The sequence below is a fragment of the Callospermophilus lateralis genome, chromosome 9 (assembly GCF_048772815.1).
Source record: "Callospermophilus lateralis isolate mCalLat2 chromosome 9, mCalLat2.hap1, whole genome shotgun sequence".
NCBI classification, from domain to species: domain Eukaryota; kingdom Metazoa; phylum Chordata; class Mammalia; order Rodentia; family Sciuridae; genus Callospermophilus; species Callospermophilus lateralis.
This window is the reverse complement of record NC_135313.1, coordinates 92030693-92050404: the sequence shown is the minus strand read 5'-3', so window position 1 is coordinate 92050404 and position 19712 is coordinate 92030693. Positions and strand designations below refer to the sequence as shown.

The 19712-nt window shown below is 44.5% G+C and overlaps 2 protein-coding genes, 1 non-coding gene and 1 pseudogene across 3 annotated transcripts; 3 read left to right on the top strand and 1 right to left on the bottom strand.

Moving 5' to 3' along the window:
- Positions 1-3684: 3684 nt before the first annotated feature.
- Positions 3685-8144, bottom strand: Imp4 (IMP U3 small nucleolar ribonucleoprotein 4). The gene is made up of 9 exons (XM_076866192.1): positions 7528-8144; positions 7312-7420; positions 5590-5673; positions 4873-4982; positions 4601-4733; positions 4365-4519; positions 4196-4290; positions 4012-4085; positions 3685-3925 (listed from the first exon to the last, which is right to left on the bottom strand). The coding sequence occupies exons 1-9, from the start codon at positions 7528-7530 to the stop codon at positions 3813-3815; spliced, it is 876 nt and encodes a 291-aa protein (XP_076722307.1). The 5' UTR covers positions 7531-8144; the 3' UTR covers positions 3685-3812.
- A 120-nt stretch (positions 8145-8264) lies between these two features.
- Positions 8265-11532, top strand: Vma22 (vacuolar ATPase assembly factor VMA22). The gene is made up of 5 exons (XM_076866040.1): positions 8265-8396; positions 8466-8569; positions 8650-8732; positions 9289-9420; positions 11170-11532. The coding sequence occupies exons 1-5, from the start codon at positions 8286-8288 to the stop codon at positions 11280-11282; spliced, it is 543 nt and encodes a 180-aa protein (XP_076722155.1). The 5' UTR covers positions 8265-8285; the 3' UTR covers positions 11283-11532.
- Positions 11533-13292: 1760 nt separating this feature from the next.
- Positions 13293-13364, top strand: Trnae-uuc (transfer RNA glutamic acid (anticodon UUC)). The gene has a single exon. It is a non-coding gene; the product is annotated as a tRNA-Glu (tRNA).
- A 1281-nt stretch (positions 13365-14645) lies between these two features.
- LOC143407337 (dual specificity tyrosine-phosphorylation-regulated kinase 2 pseudogene) lies at positions 14646-16277 on the top strand (annotated as a pseudogene).
- Positions 16278-19712: the final 3435 nt, after the last annotated feature.

Sequence of the window (19712 nt, the reverse complement as noted above, 5' to 3'; positions counted from 1 at the left end):
GAACCTGCCCTGTTTATATTACCATAAGCAAAATAGAGATTCAGTATGATTTCCATCAAAATACTAATGACATTTTTTAAAGGACTAGGAAAAACAGTCCCAAAATTCATTTGTTAGAATTAAAGACCCAGAATAGCCAAAGCAATTATCACAATACAGGATTTCACATTTTACTACAGAACCATCATAACAAAAACAGCATGGTACTGGCATAAAAACAAGACACATAGGACTGGGGTTGTGGCTCAGTGACACAGCACTTGCCTCTCACATGTGAAGCACTGGGTTCGATCCTCAGCACCACATAAAAAAATAAACAAGATATTGTGTCCATGTATAACTAAAAAATTTTTTAAAAAGTCGGACAATAGACCAATAGTACAGAATAGAAGACAGAGACAAGCACGCACACCTATAGTCATCTGACCTTTCACTAAGGTGCCAAAAATGTACATTTAAGACAACCTTTTTAATAAATGATCCTGGGAAAGATATTTGTTGGGAGCTGCCACATAGGAGTTGAGCGCCCCTTACCTTTGAGTGATGGAAATGTGGAGACTTGACTTCTTCAGCCAGGAGGCAGGTGGATCCCCATTTCCCCTCAGCAGAGGAGCAGAGCTTTGGGTGTGAGCTGCCCCTTGTAACATTACCCCCCCTGCCTTATATGGATAGAATGTTCTTTCGGACAGCCTCTCCCAATAAAACCTGGATTCAAGGCTGCTCCCTTTCTTGCCTGATTTGCCTCATTTTTGGAAGCTGGGTCAGAGGGGCCATCACAGAACCACCCCCCCCCCCAAAAAAATATTTCTGTCATTATTTCATGCCAACCCAGGAGTGACCCTGACTGGATTAGTTGTGTGTTGCAACAGCTGTTATTTATATTAAAAGAATGAAGACCCTTATCTATCTCTGTACAAAACTCAACTCAAAATGGATCAAAGACTTTGGAATTAGTCCAAAAAGAAAATGTAGTGTCAACACTCCAGTACACAGGCATAGGCAAGGACTTTTTCAATAGGATCCCTAAAGCTTGGGAAACAATGCCAAAAGTTAATAAATGGATGGCATCAAATTAAAAAGCTTCTGCACAGTAAAGAATTAGTGATATGGAGAACCCACAGGTTTGCCAGCTATTCTTTTGATAGAGGATTAATATCTACAATGTATAAAGAACAAAAAAAATCAAGTAATCTAATAAGTGGGCAAATGAGTTAAACAGACACTTCTCAAAAGAAGAAATACAAATGGCTAACAAATACATGAAAAAATGTTCAACATCATTGGCAATTAGGGAAATGCAAGTACCACTCAGAATGGTATTGATCAAAATATAAACAATAATGGCCTGGGGTAGTGGCTCAGCAGTAGAGTGCTTGCCCAGCACATGCAAGGCACTAGGTTCGATCCTCAGCACCACATAAAAATAAATAAATAAATAAGGTAAAATACAAACAATAAATGCTGGAGAGGATGGGAAGAAAAAGAACACTTTTTACACTATTGGTGGGATTGTAAATTAGTACAACCACTATGGAAATCAGTATGGAAGATCCTCAAAAGACTACACAAGGAACCACTGTACAACCTAGCTATACCATTCCTTGGTATTTATCTGTAAGAATCCAAGTCATCATACTATAGTGATACATGCCTATGCATGTTTATAGCAGCACAATTCATAACAGCCAAACTATGGAACCATCCTAGGAGTCCCATCAATGGATGAATGGATAAAGAAAATGTGTTATAGGGATACTATGGAGTTTTTGTTCAGCTATAAATATGTGTGAATTGCAGGAAAATGGACAGAACTAGATACCATCATGTTAAGCGAAATAAGCCAAACTCAGAAAGCGAAGGGTTGGATGTTTTCTCCCAGATGCAGAAGCTAGATAGAAAAAAGGGGAAGAAAAGTGGGGGCAGATCTCATAAAAATCAGAGGGAGATATAGAGGAAAAGGAACAGGAGGTGGAAAGAGGGAAGGGCTGAGGCATGACACTGGCCAAATTACATCGTTATACTATGTGCATGCACAAATATATGACAAAAAAAATCCCACCATTAGGCACAACATATAAAAAAGGTGGGAAGGAAAAACCCCTACCCAGTACTAGGGAAACTGGAGTGGGTGGAGCCCCAGCAGGGGGTATCCTTGGACACACCTGGGATGGCTGTGACATGTGGGCTAGAGAAGGGTCCAAAGCTAAAGACCATTAGAGATGAATTATGGGGACATGCAGTGGTAGAATGGTGGCCAGCCCCACAAAAAATATCCCACATCTTAATTCCTAGGACCTGATAATGTGATTGTATTTTTAAATAGGGTCACTGCAGATGTAATTAAGATAGAATCTTGAAATGCAGAGATTATCTCAGGTCATCCCCTGGCCCCTAAACCTATGACATAGGTCCTTGTAAGAGAGAGAGAGCGATTTGATAAAGAAAAAGGAGGACACACGTGAAGATGAAGGCTAACAATGAAATGATGAAGCATTGCTTGGCAAACACTAGATGCTAGAGAGCATGTCAAGGATCCCTGCCATTCCTCCAGAACCCCCTGCTAAAGTCCTGGAGGAAGCTGAACCTTGATCTTGGACTTTGTCCTTTAGAGCTGTGAGGGAATAAGTTTCTGTTATTTAAGTCATCTGGTCTGTGGTATTGTCACGGCAGCCAAAGGAAATGAACACAGGACAACATATTACTCTACTTTTCTACGTGTTTTGAAATTCCTATAACTAACAAAACTTAATGATAAGTTCCTCAGGATGCAGAGAAGCTGTGGCAAAGTGGCAGGGGCCTGGTAGAAGGAAATGGATTCTGTAGGTGGGGCTAAGCTTCAGGGGTCCCTCAAAGTCCCATCAGTCTTCCCCCAAACATTGGCCCAAGTTGGTAACCTGCCCCCACTTCTGAAATCCCCTTTCTCACTAGCACCAGGGCCTTTGCACAGTCATCCAGATAACCTCTGCTACCTCACCCCATCACTCAGCTTTTAGGAAAGCTATGAAGAACCATGCCCCCAACCTTTCTCCTGCCCTGCCTGACATGTTTCCTTACAGGCCCCCTCCCACCTGCCTGAGAAATTTCTTATTGTTATTCCTCTCCTCCCAGTAAACTCAAGTGCATTCTATGCAGGATCTTAACAACAAGTCTGCTTAAGATCAGGGCCCTTGGGTGCAGAGAGAGAATGTGGGCACAGAGAGGTGGCAGTCATAAACTGGGAGAGGCCAATAAGAAAACCTTACCTCCTAGGGCTGCACTGACCCTCCCCATGTGACCTTGGATAATCCTCCCATAGGAGAACTGAAGAGGCCCATTGGTATCACTCTTTCCAGTCAATGGAGGGAAGGTGTCCCACCTGACTGCAGTAGGGGAGAGGTCCCATTTAACACTGAGCCCAGCCAAGGCCCTCTAAGTCAGGCTCATGCTCACATGGGAGTCAGTGTGTCACCAGTGACAATGTCTCACCCAACTACCAGTGTCTACTCTATTAGCACTCACAGGGCCCAACTCCCAAGGAGAGAGCCACACCAAACCTCCCAGATCAGATCATATTAACCCCTTTGTTGATATAAAGCCTGAGTCCACCCCACAGCTATCAAGTTCTCTACCCAAGGAGAGTACATGGGCTTTACCTTTCAAGCTTAGCCTGACAGGATACCAATCCTGACCAGTCAGAGGTAGGTGGAAGGTGTAATACAAAGAATTTATTTGGACCCTCCAGCCCACCATAGTCCCACACCTGATCTGAAAGGCCCGTTTGGGACAGACCCCTCTCTCAGGTTCCAAGTCTACATCCTGATTGGAGAGCAGGCTCACTCGGTGCTCAGGAAGACCCTCTTGCGTGCAGTGTTGGTATAGGGGTGCCAGCGCCATTCCACATCTGCTGTGGCCTCCTGCTCCAGTGTGCCCAGGCGAATCATATACACTGGATACAGAGGGACAGGACATTATCATCTCAACCAGCCTCTCCTCCTTTACCCCCTCTAAATGTGGGATAAACCTCAAACTCACATTTCATCTCAAATCGAGGCCCAACCTCAGTTAGCTCTACATTGCGGTGGTCCATCTTCTTGTAAACGTGGTGCCTGAGGAAAAGAATGTGGCAGGAGTGTGAGCTGGAAAATGCTGTGCATCAGCCATAGTATGAAGGACACATAGGCCACGATGCCAACCCAGGCAAAGTCCAAAGACCCACCGGAATGAGATATAATCATCCTGGTTTGCAAAGGTGATGACCCGGTGGCTGTCATCTTTGGGCACAGGGAATAAGTAACGGAGGATGTCTGAAACCTGGAGTACAAAGAAGGAAAGCAGCAAATACCTGGCCTGGTCCCCAACTCTTTCCCCAAGGCCCCTAGACTTACCCGCTTGCCCAGCCGGGAGGAGAAGCCATGCATGATGAGATGAGGCTTGGCCTCTGACACGGTGTCCAGATCAGGGATGTCATGTCTCATAACCACATTACACAGTGTGAAGTAAGCAGTAGGGCCAAATGGCAGGTGGCTGATGATAAGCCCCACTGTAGGGGCCAAATGTGTTGTCAGAGACCCCACCTGCCCTCAGGAGACCTCCAGCCCCATCTCCCTCCCACCAGCCTCACCAGGTGTGCCTCGGTGTTCATGTACAACCAGGAGGTCAGTGACCCCGTTGGCTTTACAGGCTCGCACTAGTGCCCCCACCTCATGCCGGCCTCGGTTCATGCGCTGGGCACCCGGGAACACAAGCTTTAACTCCTGCACATGGATCAGAGAGCCCATCAAGAGCCATAGAAGCTGACAAACATTCCAGTGGGGGAATTTTCTATGACTCTTAAATCTCAAGATTAGGGGTGCTAGTCTTAGATGTCCCCACTCGCTTCCTGCCCACCAATACCTTTGCAAACATTTTCAGGCGGGAACTGGGATCCCGGGAGGTGGTGATCATGACCTTAGGATCCTCGACCCCAGCCCATCGATATTCATCATCTACATGACTGGTCACACCTATTAGGAGTATGAAGGGACAAGAATTCAAAATTTGGGGGGAGTAAACTGCTAATCTGCGAACAACTAAATCCGTCTGAGAAATCTTCGATGATGGGAATGCATCACATTCACAAGGGCTAAGAGGTGGCCACTAGCCTACTGGCTACCAAGCACAAGTACAACCGAGGGATGGAATCTTCCATGTTTGCAAAAGTCTAGATTCTGTTGACACACTCATCTGCCTCACAATAAACATCTAAAGTGTTTGTGATTCCTTCCTTGTTTTTGAATAATGCAATACTTGAAACATTTGAGTGCCAATGTCATGCTGGGTGTTAGGGACATTCTCCTGAGCTGGCAGATATTCCAGTGGGGGAGATGATTAGAAAGCAGAAAATAAGTCGACCACTACTGTGTTGTATAAATGGAACTGGAAGCACTTAGGGAAAGCCCCTATAGTGCCATTTATGCAGACACAAGGGCACCTAGGGGACAGTTCCAGGAACAGTTTCCATGGAAACTTTCCTTAGGTGGGCAAGTACCCAGTGTGTCTGAGAAGGTCAGGGAGGCTAGTAGGCAGAGGAGTTGGTTCAGTGTTAGGGAGGGCTATGCTGTATACAGTCACCTTCACCACCAGCATCATCGAACTCCAGGGATCCCTGCAAGGCCAGAGCCTCCCGGCGTAACTCAGTGGGAATCAGGCGGTTTTCTGTAGGGGAAAAACATGGGCTGAGTGAGACACAAGCAAAAATGCTCTCATTCTATACTCTGCAGCTTACAGGAGTGTACAAATTTGATGAAAAAATGTTACTCCTTTCTGAGCAGAGGCAATTCAGAATTATTGGGAGAAAGAAAGGCAACAGGTTGGTCTATTTGCCAATCTGTGGTCACAGGGAACTTCATTTTCTATGACTCTTAAATCTCTAAAAGCTTCTCAGGATATTTTATCACAAGCATACAGTCAGATGAAAATTGAAAAATTAATTTTTTTAGGACTGGGGGTTTAGCAATAGAGTGCCTGCCTAGCATGCATGAAGTACTCAGTTCTATTGCTAACAATGAAAACAAAATCAACTATTATTAATATTTTTGTGATGTTGGGGATCTAACTCAGGGTCTTATGCATGCAAGAATGTACCGATAAGGTACATCCCAGACCAAAATTAATTTTTTGTTTTTGGTACTGGTGATTGAACCCAGGGCCTTGTGCATGCGAGGCAAGCATTCTACCAACTTGGCTATATTCCCCAGCCCCCCAAAATTAATTTTTTAAAGATACATAAAATGTCCTACCTTGTAGGAAGGTAGTCCAGCAACCCTAAAACCCTCAACAATAAATCTATTCATTATAATGCAAAAAATGCCTCATCTGGCTTTGGGTCAGATATTTCCTTTGTGGACTAAGCAGGGCTGGCTGGGGACAGTGCTGTGGAGTACCACCCCCTCCAACTATGGTGTACAGAACTACACCTGAGAATACCTGCGTGCCCAGCTCTGCTCTCCAGCTTGTCCTGGAGGCACACTTGCACATGGAAGGGGAAATCCTTTCAGCGCTTAAAGATTAAGATTCTTGTAACCCAATATTGAAGGGAGTAAGAACAAACACCAAGGGGGAGTTAATTTATCAGATCATATAAAAAAATTAAAACTTTGAAAGTACTTGCATACTGTAAACAAAGTTAATAAGCTGGTTCAGCATAAGCACCAAGTAATTGATACCGACATATGGAAGGAACATTGACAAACCTAACAGGTGATAAACCCAGCCTAATTCCCTCAAGATTGGGAGCTATCTCTTCACAAAGGCATGAAAAGTTAATTTCAGCTTTACTATATAAATTACTGCAACTTCTAAAATGCCTACCCCTGCCTTGAACTCACCCATGCCTGGTTTTTCCTGACGAGATAAGGACCCTCTCTGAAACTTTAGTGGTGCCTCATAAATTCTGATGTTAGGATCTAAATTTACACCCTAAGTACTGGACCATTAACCTACTACCTGCCTTTGTGTTATGCTTGTCAAAATCCTGTTATCTGTAAGTTCTCAAGACACCCCACCCCTCTTTTTGCAACTTTCTGTGCTATAAAGCTGCGCTCTATTCCTAAGGGCTTCGGGAGAGTCAGCCCCCAGGAGTTACAATTATAAGCTTGCTTTAATTTGATTTAAATTGGAGTCCGTGGTCTTTTCTTTGCATCGTGGTTTAACACAAGAAAGTAAAGCGGGCAGTAAATACTGAAAACGTGCTCGTCCACACTAGCACAAACAATCTAGCATTTTGTTTTACACAGTTGGATTACACGGTCTTTGAAATGGCTCGTCTTGCCCTGCAGGGACTGGGTAGCTTACCTTCCAGTGCACGCCGAACTTTCTCCTTCTTCTCCTGGGCCGATCGCTGGGCATCCTCGCGGGCCTTTCTGTACAGGTATTCGCGGCGCAAGCGGGCCTCACGGCGCAGCTGGAGAACCCAAGGCTGTCACTGTTTGTCCCCAAACCCCAAGTCCATAACCCCAGCCCTCTGCGAGCCCCCCACCCCTAAAACCGGAGTTCAAACATCCCTCCTACCATTCTGAGCGCCGCTTCCACGTGAGTCGAGAACCTGTGGGCGTGGTCGGCGCGACGGCGGCCTTCACTTCCGCCCTCAACCAAAAAGGTCGCTAGAGGTTTCGTCAGAGTCTATGGTTGTCAGAAGAATGCCCCATTTTAAGATGGCGGAAGAGCGGAAGGCGTCGCAGCCAATCAGTTGGAGTCAGGAAGCCGTTAATAAAAATGTCTGCTCCCGGCTTCACTACCCGCTACGCCAATGCACAATGCCCAGTTTTAAAATGATAAACCGCTAAAACATCATTACAGCTGAAAACAGCCCAACTGTAAAAGCGGCAAGTCGAATGACTGGGTAGTTGAGTCCTAGAGACTCTGGCACTAAGTTTAAAGCCGCTGCTCCCTTAATCAAAATGGTTGTCATACAACTTCGCCTTTTTACATTGCCATAGCGGTAGTGTGGCTTTTAAAGTTCATTCGCCTCGTGAAGCAATTCATAACCCCCTTTATCTCTCGCCGACCGGTTGGCGGATTCGCTTGAGGAGCTAACCAGAGATACCAATTCACCCAAGCAGTTTCCAGGACCGAGCTTGCAGTTAAAAGGGGCAGCAGGTCCTGGAGACCGGAGGCGTCCGGGCTACGGTGGGGGACTCTTCTCTGGGGCGTGTTTAGCGCCCCGATTGGCTGTCCTACCGGCGCAGCTGGCGGTGATTGGGCGACCTGGAAGGAGGTGGTTCCGGGTCAGGGCCTCAGACCAGTTGGAAGCCACGGGTGGCTGGCCCATGGCGGCGCTCGACCTAAAGGCGGAGTTGGACTCGCTTCTCCTGCAGCTGCTCAGAGACCTGGAGGAGCTGGAAGTGAAGCGGGGGGCGCTGAACGCTCGAGTGGAGGAGGTGGGTGCCTGGGGAAAGGGGGAAGAGCACACAGGCGTAAACTGGGTCTCACAGCTTTCCTCTCTTCAGGGCTGGCTCTCGCTCGCAAAGGCTCGCTACGCAATGGGTGCCAAGTCTGTAGGGCCCTTGCAGTATGCCTCTCGCATGGAACCCCAGGTCTGTGTGTGTGCCAGGTGAGGAACCTTTGACAGCGGAGGGAGGACTGCAGGCCCAGGCCAGGGCTCTCAAAGGTCTATCTTCCCTTGTCCTTCAGTGAGACCCAGAACGGATTCCAGACCTTCAGGGTGGTGAGAGCTGATGCCCAGACTCCAGAGGAGGTGGGGCCCAGAGAGTCAGGTGAGTCCCCTTCCTCCTGTTAGGGACCCTTCCCGATATCAAAGACAAAATGCCTCTGAGCTGTAGATCAGAATGTTTTAGTAGTGTAGTATGGCTTTAGACTTTTATAGGGAGGATTTGAGAAGTTATATAGGTGGGTTGTGTTACAGCTGGGGTAGTTTTGCAATCAAGGGAACTCTCAGCCTAACAGAAAATCTTATTATCGTAACTATTTTGGAGGAATAAGCTTATAATTCTAGTTGACTATTTGAGAGACAAAGAATGGGAAGTTGGGGTGGAGAGCACATTAAGCAAAATGGGTAAGACCAGTGTATGGCTTTGTCAAGGGAAAACAAGATCATTTGTGAGTTTTACTGGGGAGTCATGAGGAAGTGGACAGAGTATCATCTGAATCACAAGAGGAAAGGTGGTGCTATATCTAGGAACATAAAAGGTGGGGATTTCCCAACATTCAGTGTTTTTTAGAATCATGAGCTCAGAGTAAGCTCAACATTGTCATTAAGACAACAAAGTCCTGTAGTAAGACACCATCCACCTTCAACCTTTCTTTTTCCAGCTTTGCGCAGGCGCAAGGGCCCTACCAAAACTCCAGAGCCAGAGCCCTCTGCAGCCCCACAGGACCCCCTGAACTGGTTTGGAATCCTGGTTCCTCACAGTCTGCGGCAGGCCCAAGCCAGCTTCCGGGATGGTAAGTAGATCCTGCCATTTGGCCATGTGGCCCTGAATTATTTTTCTGGCTCTCTAACCAGAGAGCACTTGAGCAATAACATGTTAGGACTTTGCAGGTTTACTCCATTGCAAACTTTTGTTTCATACCTGTTTTTTCCCCAAAAGGTACTCATTGGCTATTGTCAGTGTAGAATACAGTGGGGAACAAAAGGGACAAAGAGCCTTCATGGAGACTTTATTCTGTCATGGGGAGAAAGGCAATGTCAAATAAATGAGTAGGCCTTTAATATAATGTCAGTCTGTGAAAAAAGTAACACAGAAAGGAGTGGGATAGGAGTGAGCTAAAGCAGCTATTTTATGAAGGATGGCCAGGGAGGGTCTGTCTGAAGAGATGAAGAAAAAGCTGTGTGGATGATCTGGGGGAACAGAGTTCAATGCAGGGGAATCAGTCAGCACAAAAGCCCTAAGGGGAGATATTCTTGGTGCATTGGCAGAAGAACAGAGATGAACCAGTGGCTAGAATGGAGTCAATTCAGCATGAGTGCCAGGAATAAGGGCAGGAAGGCCAGGCCCTGGTAATGTACGCCCTAATGAGGACTTCCGGAACCACGAGGCTCTGACCACGGGATGGTGCAGTAGAACTCACAGGGTAACAGGAATCCTTTAAGATACTGAGTAGAGATAGATTGGAGAACAGTGAGAAGTAGCAGGTGCCAGAAGCATCCAGGAATGAGAAGCCAGTGAAGGTGGGGTAAACAGTGAGAACTTGCACATGTTTTGAGAGGAGAGGCCTTGGCATTTGCTGACAGATTGGATGTATGGGTAAGGGAAAGAGAGTTCAGGAGAATCCATGGTCTTCACCCACAACCCTGGGAGGATGGAGCTGGAATGGGCAGGCGGAGTGGGCAGGCTGCAGGGCGGAAGGTGAAGGGAAGTTGGTAGATAAGAATGGTTGTGCCTGTGTTCTTATATGCTATACAGTGTCCAAAAATTCCCAGGTGGAGTGTTTGGGTGGTTAGTTGCATGTCTCTGGAGTGTTATAAAGGCCTGAGCTGGAGAGAGATTTTAGAATCTGCTGTGAAATGCTGTTGTTTAAATCCATAGTTTGTTAACACAGATGTGCAGGGTTAAAGCTGAGACGGGATGAGATCTAAAGAAAGCTTGGGAGTGTGAATGGGAGGTGTGGGAGAGTAGACTCTGGAACAGTGCCCAGAAGGTGGGGTGTCCCAGAAGCCAAAAGGAGAAAGTTGCTTCCTGGAGGGAGCAGTGAAATAGATGTGTGATCATCCCTGCTGTGAATGGGAGGCTGAAAACTGAGGACTGACTGGAGACTGGGTGATAGGGAGGACTAGATAGCAGAGACATTAGCAAAAGTTACCTAGAGGTGGATCCAGAGTATGGATCACTTTCAGGGACAGAGAAAAAAGGTGGAGGGAGGGAGTGCCATGATGGAAGGAGGAAGGGAATGAGGCCATGGAGAAGGTGTTACCATCCATGAGGTTTTCATTTCTGCTGGATGATAAGGCGGGCAGGGAAGCCTTCTGAAGAGATGACATTTTATTACAGAACTGAAAGAAGTGAGGGTATGGGTGTGTGTCCAGTGAGGTCTGGGAGCAGCCAATGATTTGCCATACCAGGAACATTTTAGGAATAGTGTGAAGGTCAGAGAGGCCTGGAATCTTTGCAGTCCCTGGGGAGTCAGGCAGAGCCTTCTGAGTCATGTGTCACACTTTCAGACCATAGTGACATTTTCTCTTCTTTCCCCCAGGCCTACAGCTAGCTGCAGATATAGCCAGCCTCCAGACCCGTATCAGCTGGGGTCGAAGCCAACTCCGGGGGATCCAGGAGAAACTCAAGCAGCTGGAGCCTGGGGCTGCCTGACCGTGTCCACAGAGGCAGGCACTCAGCCCAGCTGTTCATGGATGTGGCTGTCTTTTCTCAGGCATTCTTCCTTCATAAATAGTCCCTGCTCCAACCTCCAATCCAGCTAATGCCCTCTCCTTAAAATGTCATTGGTCTTCATATTTTCGACTTTGTTAGGTGTGAAGTTCAAAGTTTTTAATCCTATGTTCACATTGTGAGATATAAACATTTCTTCCCAAACTGAGTAATATGAAAGTCACCTTCTTTGGAACCACTTTTAGGCCCATGTTATCATAGGAAACCCCCACCCCCACCCCAGAGCAAGTACAAGTTTGTTCATGTTAGTGAACAATTGAACCACCTCATAGATGAGCCAACTATCTCATTCCTGGATAATGAAATACTGCACAAACAGTGGCAGGAAAGGATAAGAGGTAATGCTTCAGGGTCACCAGATCCTCAGAATTGACTTGGATAGAGGAGAAAATTGTACATGACCAACAGATCAGGACAATATGAGTTGAGTTAGTAAAAATACAAACATCTACCTGAGTGTGATGTGTGCCCCTCTGTTGTCCCATCTACTCAGGAGGCTGAGGCAGGAGAATCACTTGAGGCCTTGGGTTTGAGACTAGCCTGGCAACATAGTGAGATTCTATCTCAAAGACAAACCTGAGTAGACAGGTAGCCCTTAGCAGGATCTAAAAGGAAGTAAAAAAGATTTTACCTGAATATGTTTAGGAAGAGACTGTCTGTTTCAAAAACCTGCCTTTATCTTACCAGGAGTGAGGCAAAGACATTCTTCATTTTTTGAAGGGCCAGTTGTGTATTTCCTGTTCTGGGAACTCTGTGTTTCACTTTTCTACTGGTGGTTTGTCGTTTTAGCAATATCTAGTTCTTTTTCTGTTTGTTTTTATTTTTTTGCCAGGGGTGGTGGGAGTATGTAATCCTTTGTTCATAATATGAGATGTAAATATTTCTTCCCAGTTTGTCTTTAACTTTGCTTGTAGTGTTGTTTTTTTAAAAAACTTTTTAATTGTAAAATAAAACTACATCAACTGTACAGAATAATAGTGAATGACTGAAGTGAAAGCTATAGTTACCTTATTCAAGTTCTTACGTTTCTTTTATCAATTTTTAAAGTAGAGTTTATCGGCCAGTTATTAAGATTTTGGGTTTGAGGTTGTAATTAATGTGATGATAAGGGAAATATCTGGTGTTTCATAAACTTGAGGTTTCAGTGGGGTATCAAGTAAATCCTGTGCCCAACTTTTCCACCATGTGCATATGGTGTTAATTCACCTTACTCCTGGTCTGAGACACCACCTTTTATTTTGCATATGATCAGTGTAAATAGGAATTTTAATTTTGGAGCTTCCATTGTGTTTCATTAACCTAAGTCCATCAGTACACCGGCATTATGCATTTTAATTTTGAGCCTTTCTACTGGTAACACAATTAACGCTGGTAATTGTGTTGGGGAAGGGGATCCACATTTTTAGCCTCGTTGAGCATGAGTAGCCAGTGTAAAGCCTAATGGAAGAACTCAAATGGAACTGTACTGTAACCGGGGATGGGGTTGTGTAGAGAGATGTCCTTCCTCCCTCTCTCTGCTCCTTAAGCGGTTATTATTATTATTATTTTTTTAAATCCTGCTATCAACAAGGTGAAATCTTGAAGCCAAAGAGAGTACACAAAGAACATATTCAGTTATTACTCTGATCAATACTGTTGTAAGTGATGAAACTGCGACCTCTGCTAACACTGTTTAAGACAGCAAAGTGCCATTCATTCGTCCTCCGAGTTTCTGCCTTAAATCCAGCTCCCAGCCAGACCCGGTGGGGGTGGTCGCGGAAGTCGGAGATTCCAACTCCAGCCCAAGTCCTGGCTTCCCGGGCTCACGCAGCCGCAGTCGCGATGAATCTCGGAGGCGGAGCGAACCTGTTAATGCGCAGTTGGTGTGAGCGGTGTGGCAGAGAGGCACACGTAAATGACAGATACGAAACTGGGGAGGGACTAACCAACAGTTCCCATATGGTCTAGCGGTTAGGATTCCTGGTTTTCACCCAGGCGGCCCGGGTTCGACTCCCGGTATGGGAACAGGTTAAGTGTTTTGCACTTCTTGAAAAGTGGCCAAAATTTTGGCTAGACGCCACTGCAGTGCCTCAGGTCACATAGGGAATTTACTCTCCCTTCGGATCTGATGAAAGTGAGAACTTTTGAACTGGGCACTTTCAATCTGTGTTTTGATCAATGCGATCACTGTCATCTCGTTATAGTTGTCCATCAATAGCTTATTAATTCTATTAGATACATCTACACTATAGATATGAATAATAGTATTCCTGACATATAAATAACTTTTAAAATATTTCAAATTTATTGACAACTTCCGCTGTAGAGGGCAGAGTCTTTCAGTCCGCGCTTCCTAGATGCTGTAACCCTCTCTCCTCTTCCACCCCTGGAGTGAAGAGAGAAGAAGGGGAGTGGGTGAGTGGGTGAGTGGGAAGAGAGATGGGGGGAGGGGGAAGGGAAGGTGGGAGGTTGGAGTGGGAGGAGAAGAGAAGGGGGAGGGAAGAAAGCGGGCGAGGGGAGAGAGGAAAAGGAGCGCGGAGGGGTGCGGGGAGGGGGTTGTGAGCAGATGCTGGCTCAGAGGGTGCACCTGGGTCTATAGAGGTAAGTACAGTGAGGTCCCCGGAGGCACTGGGGAGCCAGGGGCTGGGAGGAAGACTCATTAACAATTTTGCTTTCTTTATTTTTGCTGATGTTTTTCAGAACGAGTGATAGAACCCAGGAGTCCTTCTGCCATTGAAATATATCCTGAACCACAGCCTCTTCACCGCCCCCCCCCACCTTTTTGTTTATTTACTTAGGCACAGGGATTGAACCCAGAAGCGCTTTGCCACTGATCCACATCCCCAGCCCGTTTTAATTTTGTATTTTTGAGACAGGATCTTGCTAAGTTGCTTAGGGCCTCACTAAAGCTGCAGAAGGGTGGCTTTGTGATCCTGCTTCAGCCACCCAACCTGCTGGAATCCCGGCTACTCCCCATCCCCCCCACCCCACGCCCCCATTAAAAAATTAAAAAATGAGGCTTGTGTGTGAGTGTGCGCAGGGTGTGGTCGCGTGCGAGCCTGGGAGGAGGATTTGGAGCTAGTAGGACTTTGCATCACAGCCAGCTCTTGGCGCCCTTGTGTGAGGGACCCGGGGAGCCAGCGGTGCACAGCTGGGAGCGAGGCAGTTGCAACTTCCGGAGGAAAAGGAGGAGGGCTGCAGCGAAGGGGGCGGGGCGGGGCCCACGGAGGAGACTGCAGACCTGAAGTGCATTTTCCTCTCCAGCGGCCATGCTAATGAGGAAACTTATGCAGAGGGGATGACAGCCCTGTTCGCCAGCTTCAGGCTTTCCCGGGACTCGGTGTGGGGGCCCCGCCCCACCCCATCGCCCTGCCTCCTCTCCTGCCTCTGCAGCCCACAGGATTGGTGGCACTAAGCTCACAATGAAGGATCACCTGCAAGTTAGCAGTCTCAGCCACAGTCAGATCCAACATCAGCAACTGTTTGGGGATAACAGAAACTAGAGGGCAGTGCTCACGAGGTAACCAAATGGGCAAAATGTGCTTGCCAGGGGTGCAGTGCCGCAGCTGGAAAGCATTTACGGATGGCAGGGGAGTGCCACCTCTCTGAAGTCCATGGAAGGCATGGGGAAGGCAAAAGCCACCCTGGTGTCCTGAACAAGCAGTGAAGCAATATATGCAAAATTTAACAGCCTTCGAACACCATGAGATTTTTAGTTATCCTGAAATGGTAACTATTTGGACTTTGGTCCAAAAACAAAGAAGCACCAGGGCATGAGAGGTGGACCCAACAATGGTGGTTATAATGATGACCAGAGATTATATGTGCAGGTGCCCCACAATCATGTGGCTTACATGTATAAGATTCTCAAGGTCATTGGAAAGGGGAACTTTGGTCAGGTTGTCAAGGTCTAAAATTACAAAGTCCACCAGCATGTGGCCCTGAAGGTGATGCAGAATGAGAAGCCTTTCACCAGTGAAGGAGATCCAAATCCTGGAACACCTGCCCCACCATGAGTGTCATACACATGTTGGAGAATTTCTTCTTAGGCAACCACATCTGCATGACATTTGAACTGCTGAGTATGAACCTCTGAGTTCATCAACAGGAGTAAATTTCAGGGCTTTAGCCTGCCTTAGGTCTACAAATTAGCAGTGTTTGGATGCTTTGCTCAAAAACAGAATAATTCACTGTGACCTTAAACCCGAGAATGTTTGTTAAAGCAGCACAGTAGAAGCAGTATTAGAGTGATTGATTTTAGCTCGTTAGGCACATCAGTGTGTCTACACATACATTCAGTCACGTTTTTACCAGGCTCTAGAAGTGATACTCTGGACCAGGTACCCCATGCCCATTGATATGTGGAGCCTAGGCTGCATTTTACAGGGCTCTTGACAGGTTACCACCTCCTACCTGGGGAGGATGAAGGGGACCAACTGGCCTGTATGACTGAACTGTTGGGTATGCCTTCCCAGAAACTGCTGGATGCCTCCAAATGAGCCAAAAATTTTGTGAGCCCCAAGGGTCATCCCCATTACTGCATTGTCACTACTCTGAGACGGTTATGTGGTCCTCAATGGAGGCCCATCCAGGAGGGGGAAGCTGAGGGGCCCACCCCAGAGCCGAGAGTGAGGAAATGCACTGAGGGGATGTGATGATCCCCTTTTCCTTGACTTCTAAACAGTGTTTTTAGAATGGAATCTCCTGGGCCAGGCTTTATGGCACCCCTGGCTGAGGAGGAAGTTGCCAAAGCCTCCCACTGGGGAGAAGACATCAGTGAAAAGGATAAATGAGAGCACTGGTGCTCTCATTATGTTGATTTCCAAGTTAACTCCACCTTCCAGTTAGGCTTCTAAATTGAGGACTAATTTGGCACAAATGACAGATGCCAATGAGAATATTCAGCAGAGGACAGTGTTGCCAAACACTGTTAGCTGAACTGGTAACCTGAAAGATACACATAGTTGAGCCTTATTGAGTTGAAAAGGTGTAGCTCAGAACTGTTTGTTTTGTTTTGTTTTGTTTTGTTTTTTTGAGGTACTGCAGAGTAAACCCAGGGGTGCTTTACCACTGAGCTATATCTCCAGCCCTTTTTAATTTCATTATTATCATTGTTATTGTTTTATTATTATTATTATTGGGTACCAGGAATTTAACTCAGGGTCACTCAACCACTGAGCCACATCCTCAGCCCTATTTTGTATTTTATTTAGAGACAGGGTCTCACTGAGTTGTTTAGCACCTTTGCTGAGACTGACTTAGACCTTGAAATCTTCCTGGCCCAGCCTCCCAAGCTGCTGGGATTACAGGCACATGTGCTATGGTGATGGCTCACCACTTAATTTTAATGTAAGACACTTTGTTTTTATAAAATACATGGGGACAATGCTTTAAGTTTTTATACATTCCGAAACTTGTTTTTGTTTTCTACAAGTACGGTGAGCCTTACAGTATTAAGTGTGACAGAGTAATAATATCAGTCAGGCCATTGATTACTTCATGACTGCCACGTACTTATAGATTGGTCAAAAACATTCGCTATGTTTTTATGTTTCATATTATATTCTCCTGCCTCTCTCCACACTCCAGGTTCATGCACAGGTGTAGCATGTCCTGCTTCTTTTTTCCATAAATTAATCTCGGGGGTAGTGGTGGTGGTGGGAGGACAATGGTCAGAATGAAAATTATATTCTAAGCATCATAGAGATTTTTTCCTCATGTAACGATCAAACAAATACAAAATAAGATCCCCAAGGTTTAAATTGTCCAGTTAGCATTCTGACATTTTATAAGCTAGCAAGGCAGCATTTTGGTGGCTAAGTCTGTGTCCCTTCAAATTTTCTACTGGCAAGCTGTTTTGTCAGGAAGCCTCCTATTATAAGATTGGCTATGCACCTAATTTTAGAAATATTTCATGACTGTTCCTCACTTCTCTGTTCTTTGTTCCTCTTTCACCACACATCTGTTATCTGCATTCAATTCGTCTTTTTTCTTTGGCTATATATCCCAGAATGTTAATTCAGAAAGAGATATCTCAGTTGTGTGATTGTGACCACCACTTTATATTCCAATTTAAAAAAAAGAATAGCAGTCCAGCTACCAAAGGTGGGGATTTCCATAGTTCCAAAGAAGATTCAGTAGGTTTGAGTGAGTTCACACTTTTCAGGTGCCACTGCAAGGTTCTCTTGGCTTGGCAAAGTATCAACTCTCTTAGAAAAAAAAAAAAAAAAAGCAGGGTTGAAAACCTTCTTGGTGAACAGAAATCATAGTGGCCATTCAGTAAGGCCAGCTTTAACAATGCATTTAATGGAAGAGAAGTTAAACCTCAAATTAAATGGTTTGACTTGTTCTTTGCATGTTTAGAAGAACCACAGGATTTGCATTCTTCTATTTTACTTTCTTTGGATTGCACTGATTGTTTTTGTGGGAAAATGATGCTTTACCTGGGAAAGTAACTGAGTGTTAAGTAAAAGAATATTTTCTTCCCTTAATAATGATTATTTTCACAGTGAAAATTTCAGTATTTTATCACTATTGTATGAGCAATGATATATATCAATTTCAAGGCACAAGGAAAAAAATTTTAGTAGGTGAGATTTAATATAGAAAGATTTCTACCTGTTTGGACAATAGGTTTGGGATAGTATAAATTAGGATAAATAACCTTTTATATGCACAGATATTATACTTTCAATTTTTTATTCTAATTTGTTATATATAACAGCGAAATGCATTACAATTCATATTACACAATACAAATTTCCATATCTCTGGTTGTATATAAAGTATATTCATACCATTCGTGTCTTTATACACATACTTTGGATATCAATGTCCATCTCATTCCACCATCATTTCTAAACCCATGTCCCCTCCCTTTCCCTTCCACTCCTTTGCCCTATCTAGAGTTCATCTATTCCTTCCATGCTCCCCTTCCCTACCCCACTACGAATCAGCCTCCTTATATCAGAGAAAACATTTAGCATTGGTTTTGGGGGGATTGGCTAATTTCACTTAGCATTATCTTCTCCAGCTCCATTCATTTACCTGCAAATGCCATGATTATATTCTCTTTTATTGCTGAGTAATATTTCATTGTGTATATATGCCACATTTTTTTTTTTTATCCATTCATCTACTGAAGGGCATCTAGGTTGGTTCTACAGTTTAGCTATTGTGAACTGTGCTGCTATAAACATTGATGTGACTGGGTCCCTGTAGAATGCTGTTTTTAAGACCTTTGGGTATAGACTGAGGAGAGGAATATCTGGGTCAAATGATGGTTCCAGTCCCAGTTTTCCAAGGAATCTCCATACTACTTTCTATATTGGTTGCACCAATTTGCAGTCCCACCCACCAGTAATGTATGAGTGTGCCTTTTTCCCCCGCATCCTCACCAACACTTATTGTTGTTTGTATTCATAATAGCTGTCATTCTGACTGGAGTGAGATGAAGTCTTAGAGTAGTTTTGATTATGCACAAAGATTATTGTATTGCTTGTAAACTGGTTTACAAGTACTTAAAACATGGTCCCCAGTGAGGCCAAGAAGGTTTCTAGTTCAGTTCTTTTAATATGAATCCTCTCTTACTTTATGATTAAAAAAAAATGTAGTTTTGAAAAAAGAAATTTTTACTTATTTTGAAGCTTTGCTGGTTGATGGTGGAAAAATATGTTCAGGAAATATTTCAGATATTTTTCAAAAAGAGTAATACGATTAGCTTATTAATAAGATAGTAATTTTGATATTTGCTTTACTATTTAAAGGTGTCAGTGATAAATTGATTTGTACTTCTCTATTTAGAAATTTTAGCTTATTTCCCCTAGTCAAATTCTTTAGCTTATTGTACACATTTATGTGTAATCCATGAAAGTACAATATGTCAGTAAGTTGTATTTTATTTTATTTTTAATATTTATTTATTTATTTATTTATAATTTTTTTTTAAAGAGAGAGGGAGAGAGAGAGAGAACTTTAATATTTATTTCTTTAGTATTTGGCGGACACACATTTTTGTTGGAATGTGGTGCTGAGGATCAAACCCGGGCCGCACGCATGCCAGGTGAGCGTGCTACCGCTTGAGCCACATCCCCAGCCCAGTAAGTTGTATTTTAAATAATGCTCATGTGATGAAACTTCCAACCAGTGGTTTATAGGACTTAAATACCGTGTATTTATTGAGATTTTTTAGCTTAAAGGCTTAAGAAGTATAAGACTTGGTTTAGTGAATTTGTAAAACCATGGATCTTTTAATAATGGTCAGCTTTTGAAGTTATTAAAATAAATAAAAAAACATATAAAGGTCATTTTCCCTTTACAATTTTCCTTTTCCATTTCCACTCTCATTTTCACATTGTTGTTCAAATACATAAT

Coding starts and splice junctions, on each gene's coding strand:
- Imp4 (XM_076866192.1), bottom strand. Junction 4,983..5,589: donor CGATGATGCTGGTGGTGAAG/GTGACTGTATAC, acceptor TACTCCTAATAG/GTGTGACCAGTCATGTAGAT. Junction 4,291..4,364: donor CCTCCCGGCTGGGCAAGCGG/GTAAGTCTAGGG, acceptor TTTGTACTCCAG/GTTTCAGACATCCTCCGTTA.
- Vma22 (XM_076866040.1), top strand. CDS start 8,286: ATGGCGGCGCTCGACCTAAAGGCGGAGTTGGACTCGCTTCTCCTGCAG. Junction 8,397..8,465: donor TGAACGCTCGAGTGGAGGAG/GTGGGTGCCTGG, acceptor TCCTCTCTTCAG/GGCTGGCTCTCGCTCGCAAA. Junction 8,570..8,649: donor CAGGTCTGTGTGTGTGCCAG/GTGAGGAACCTT, acceptor CTTGTCCTTCAG/TGAGACCCAGAACGGATTCC.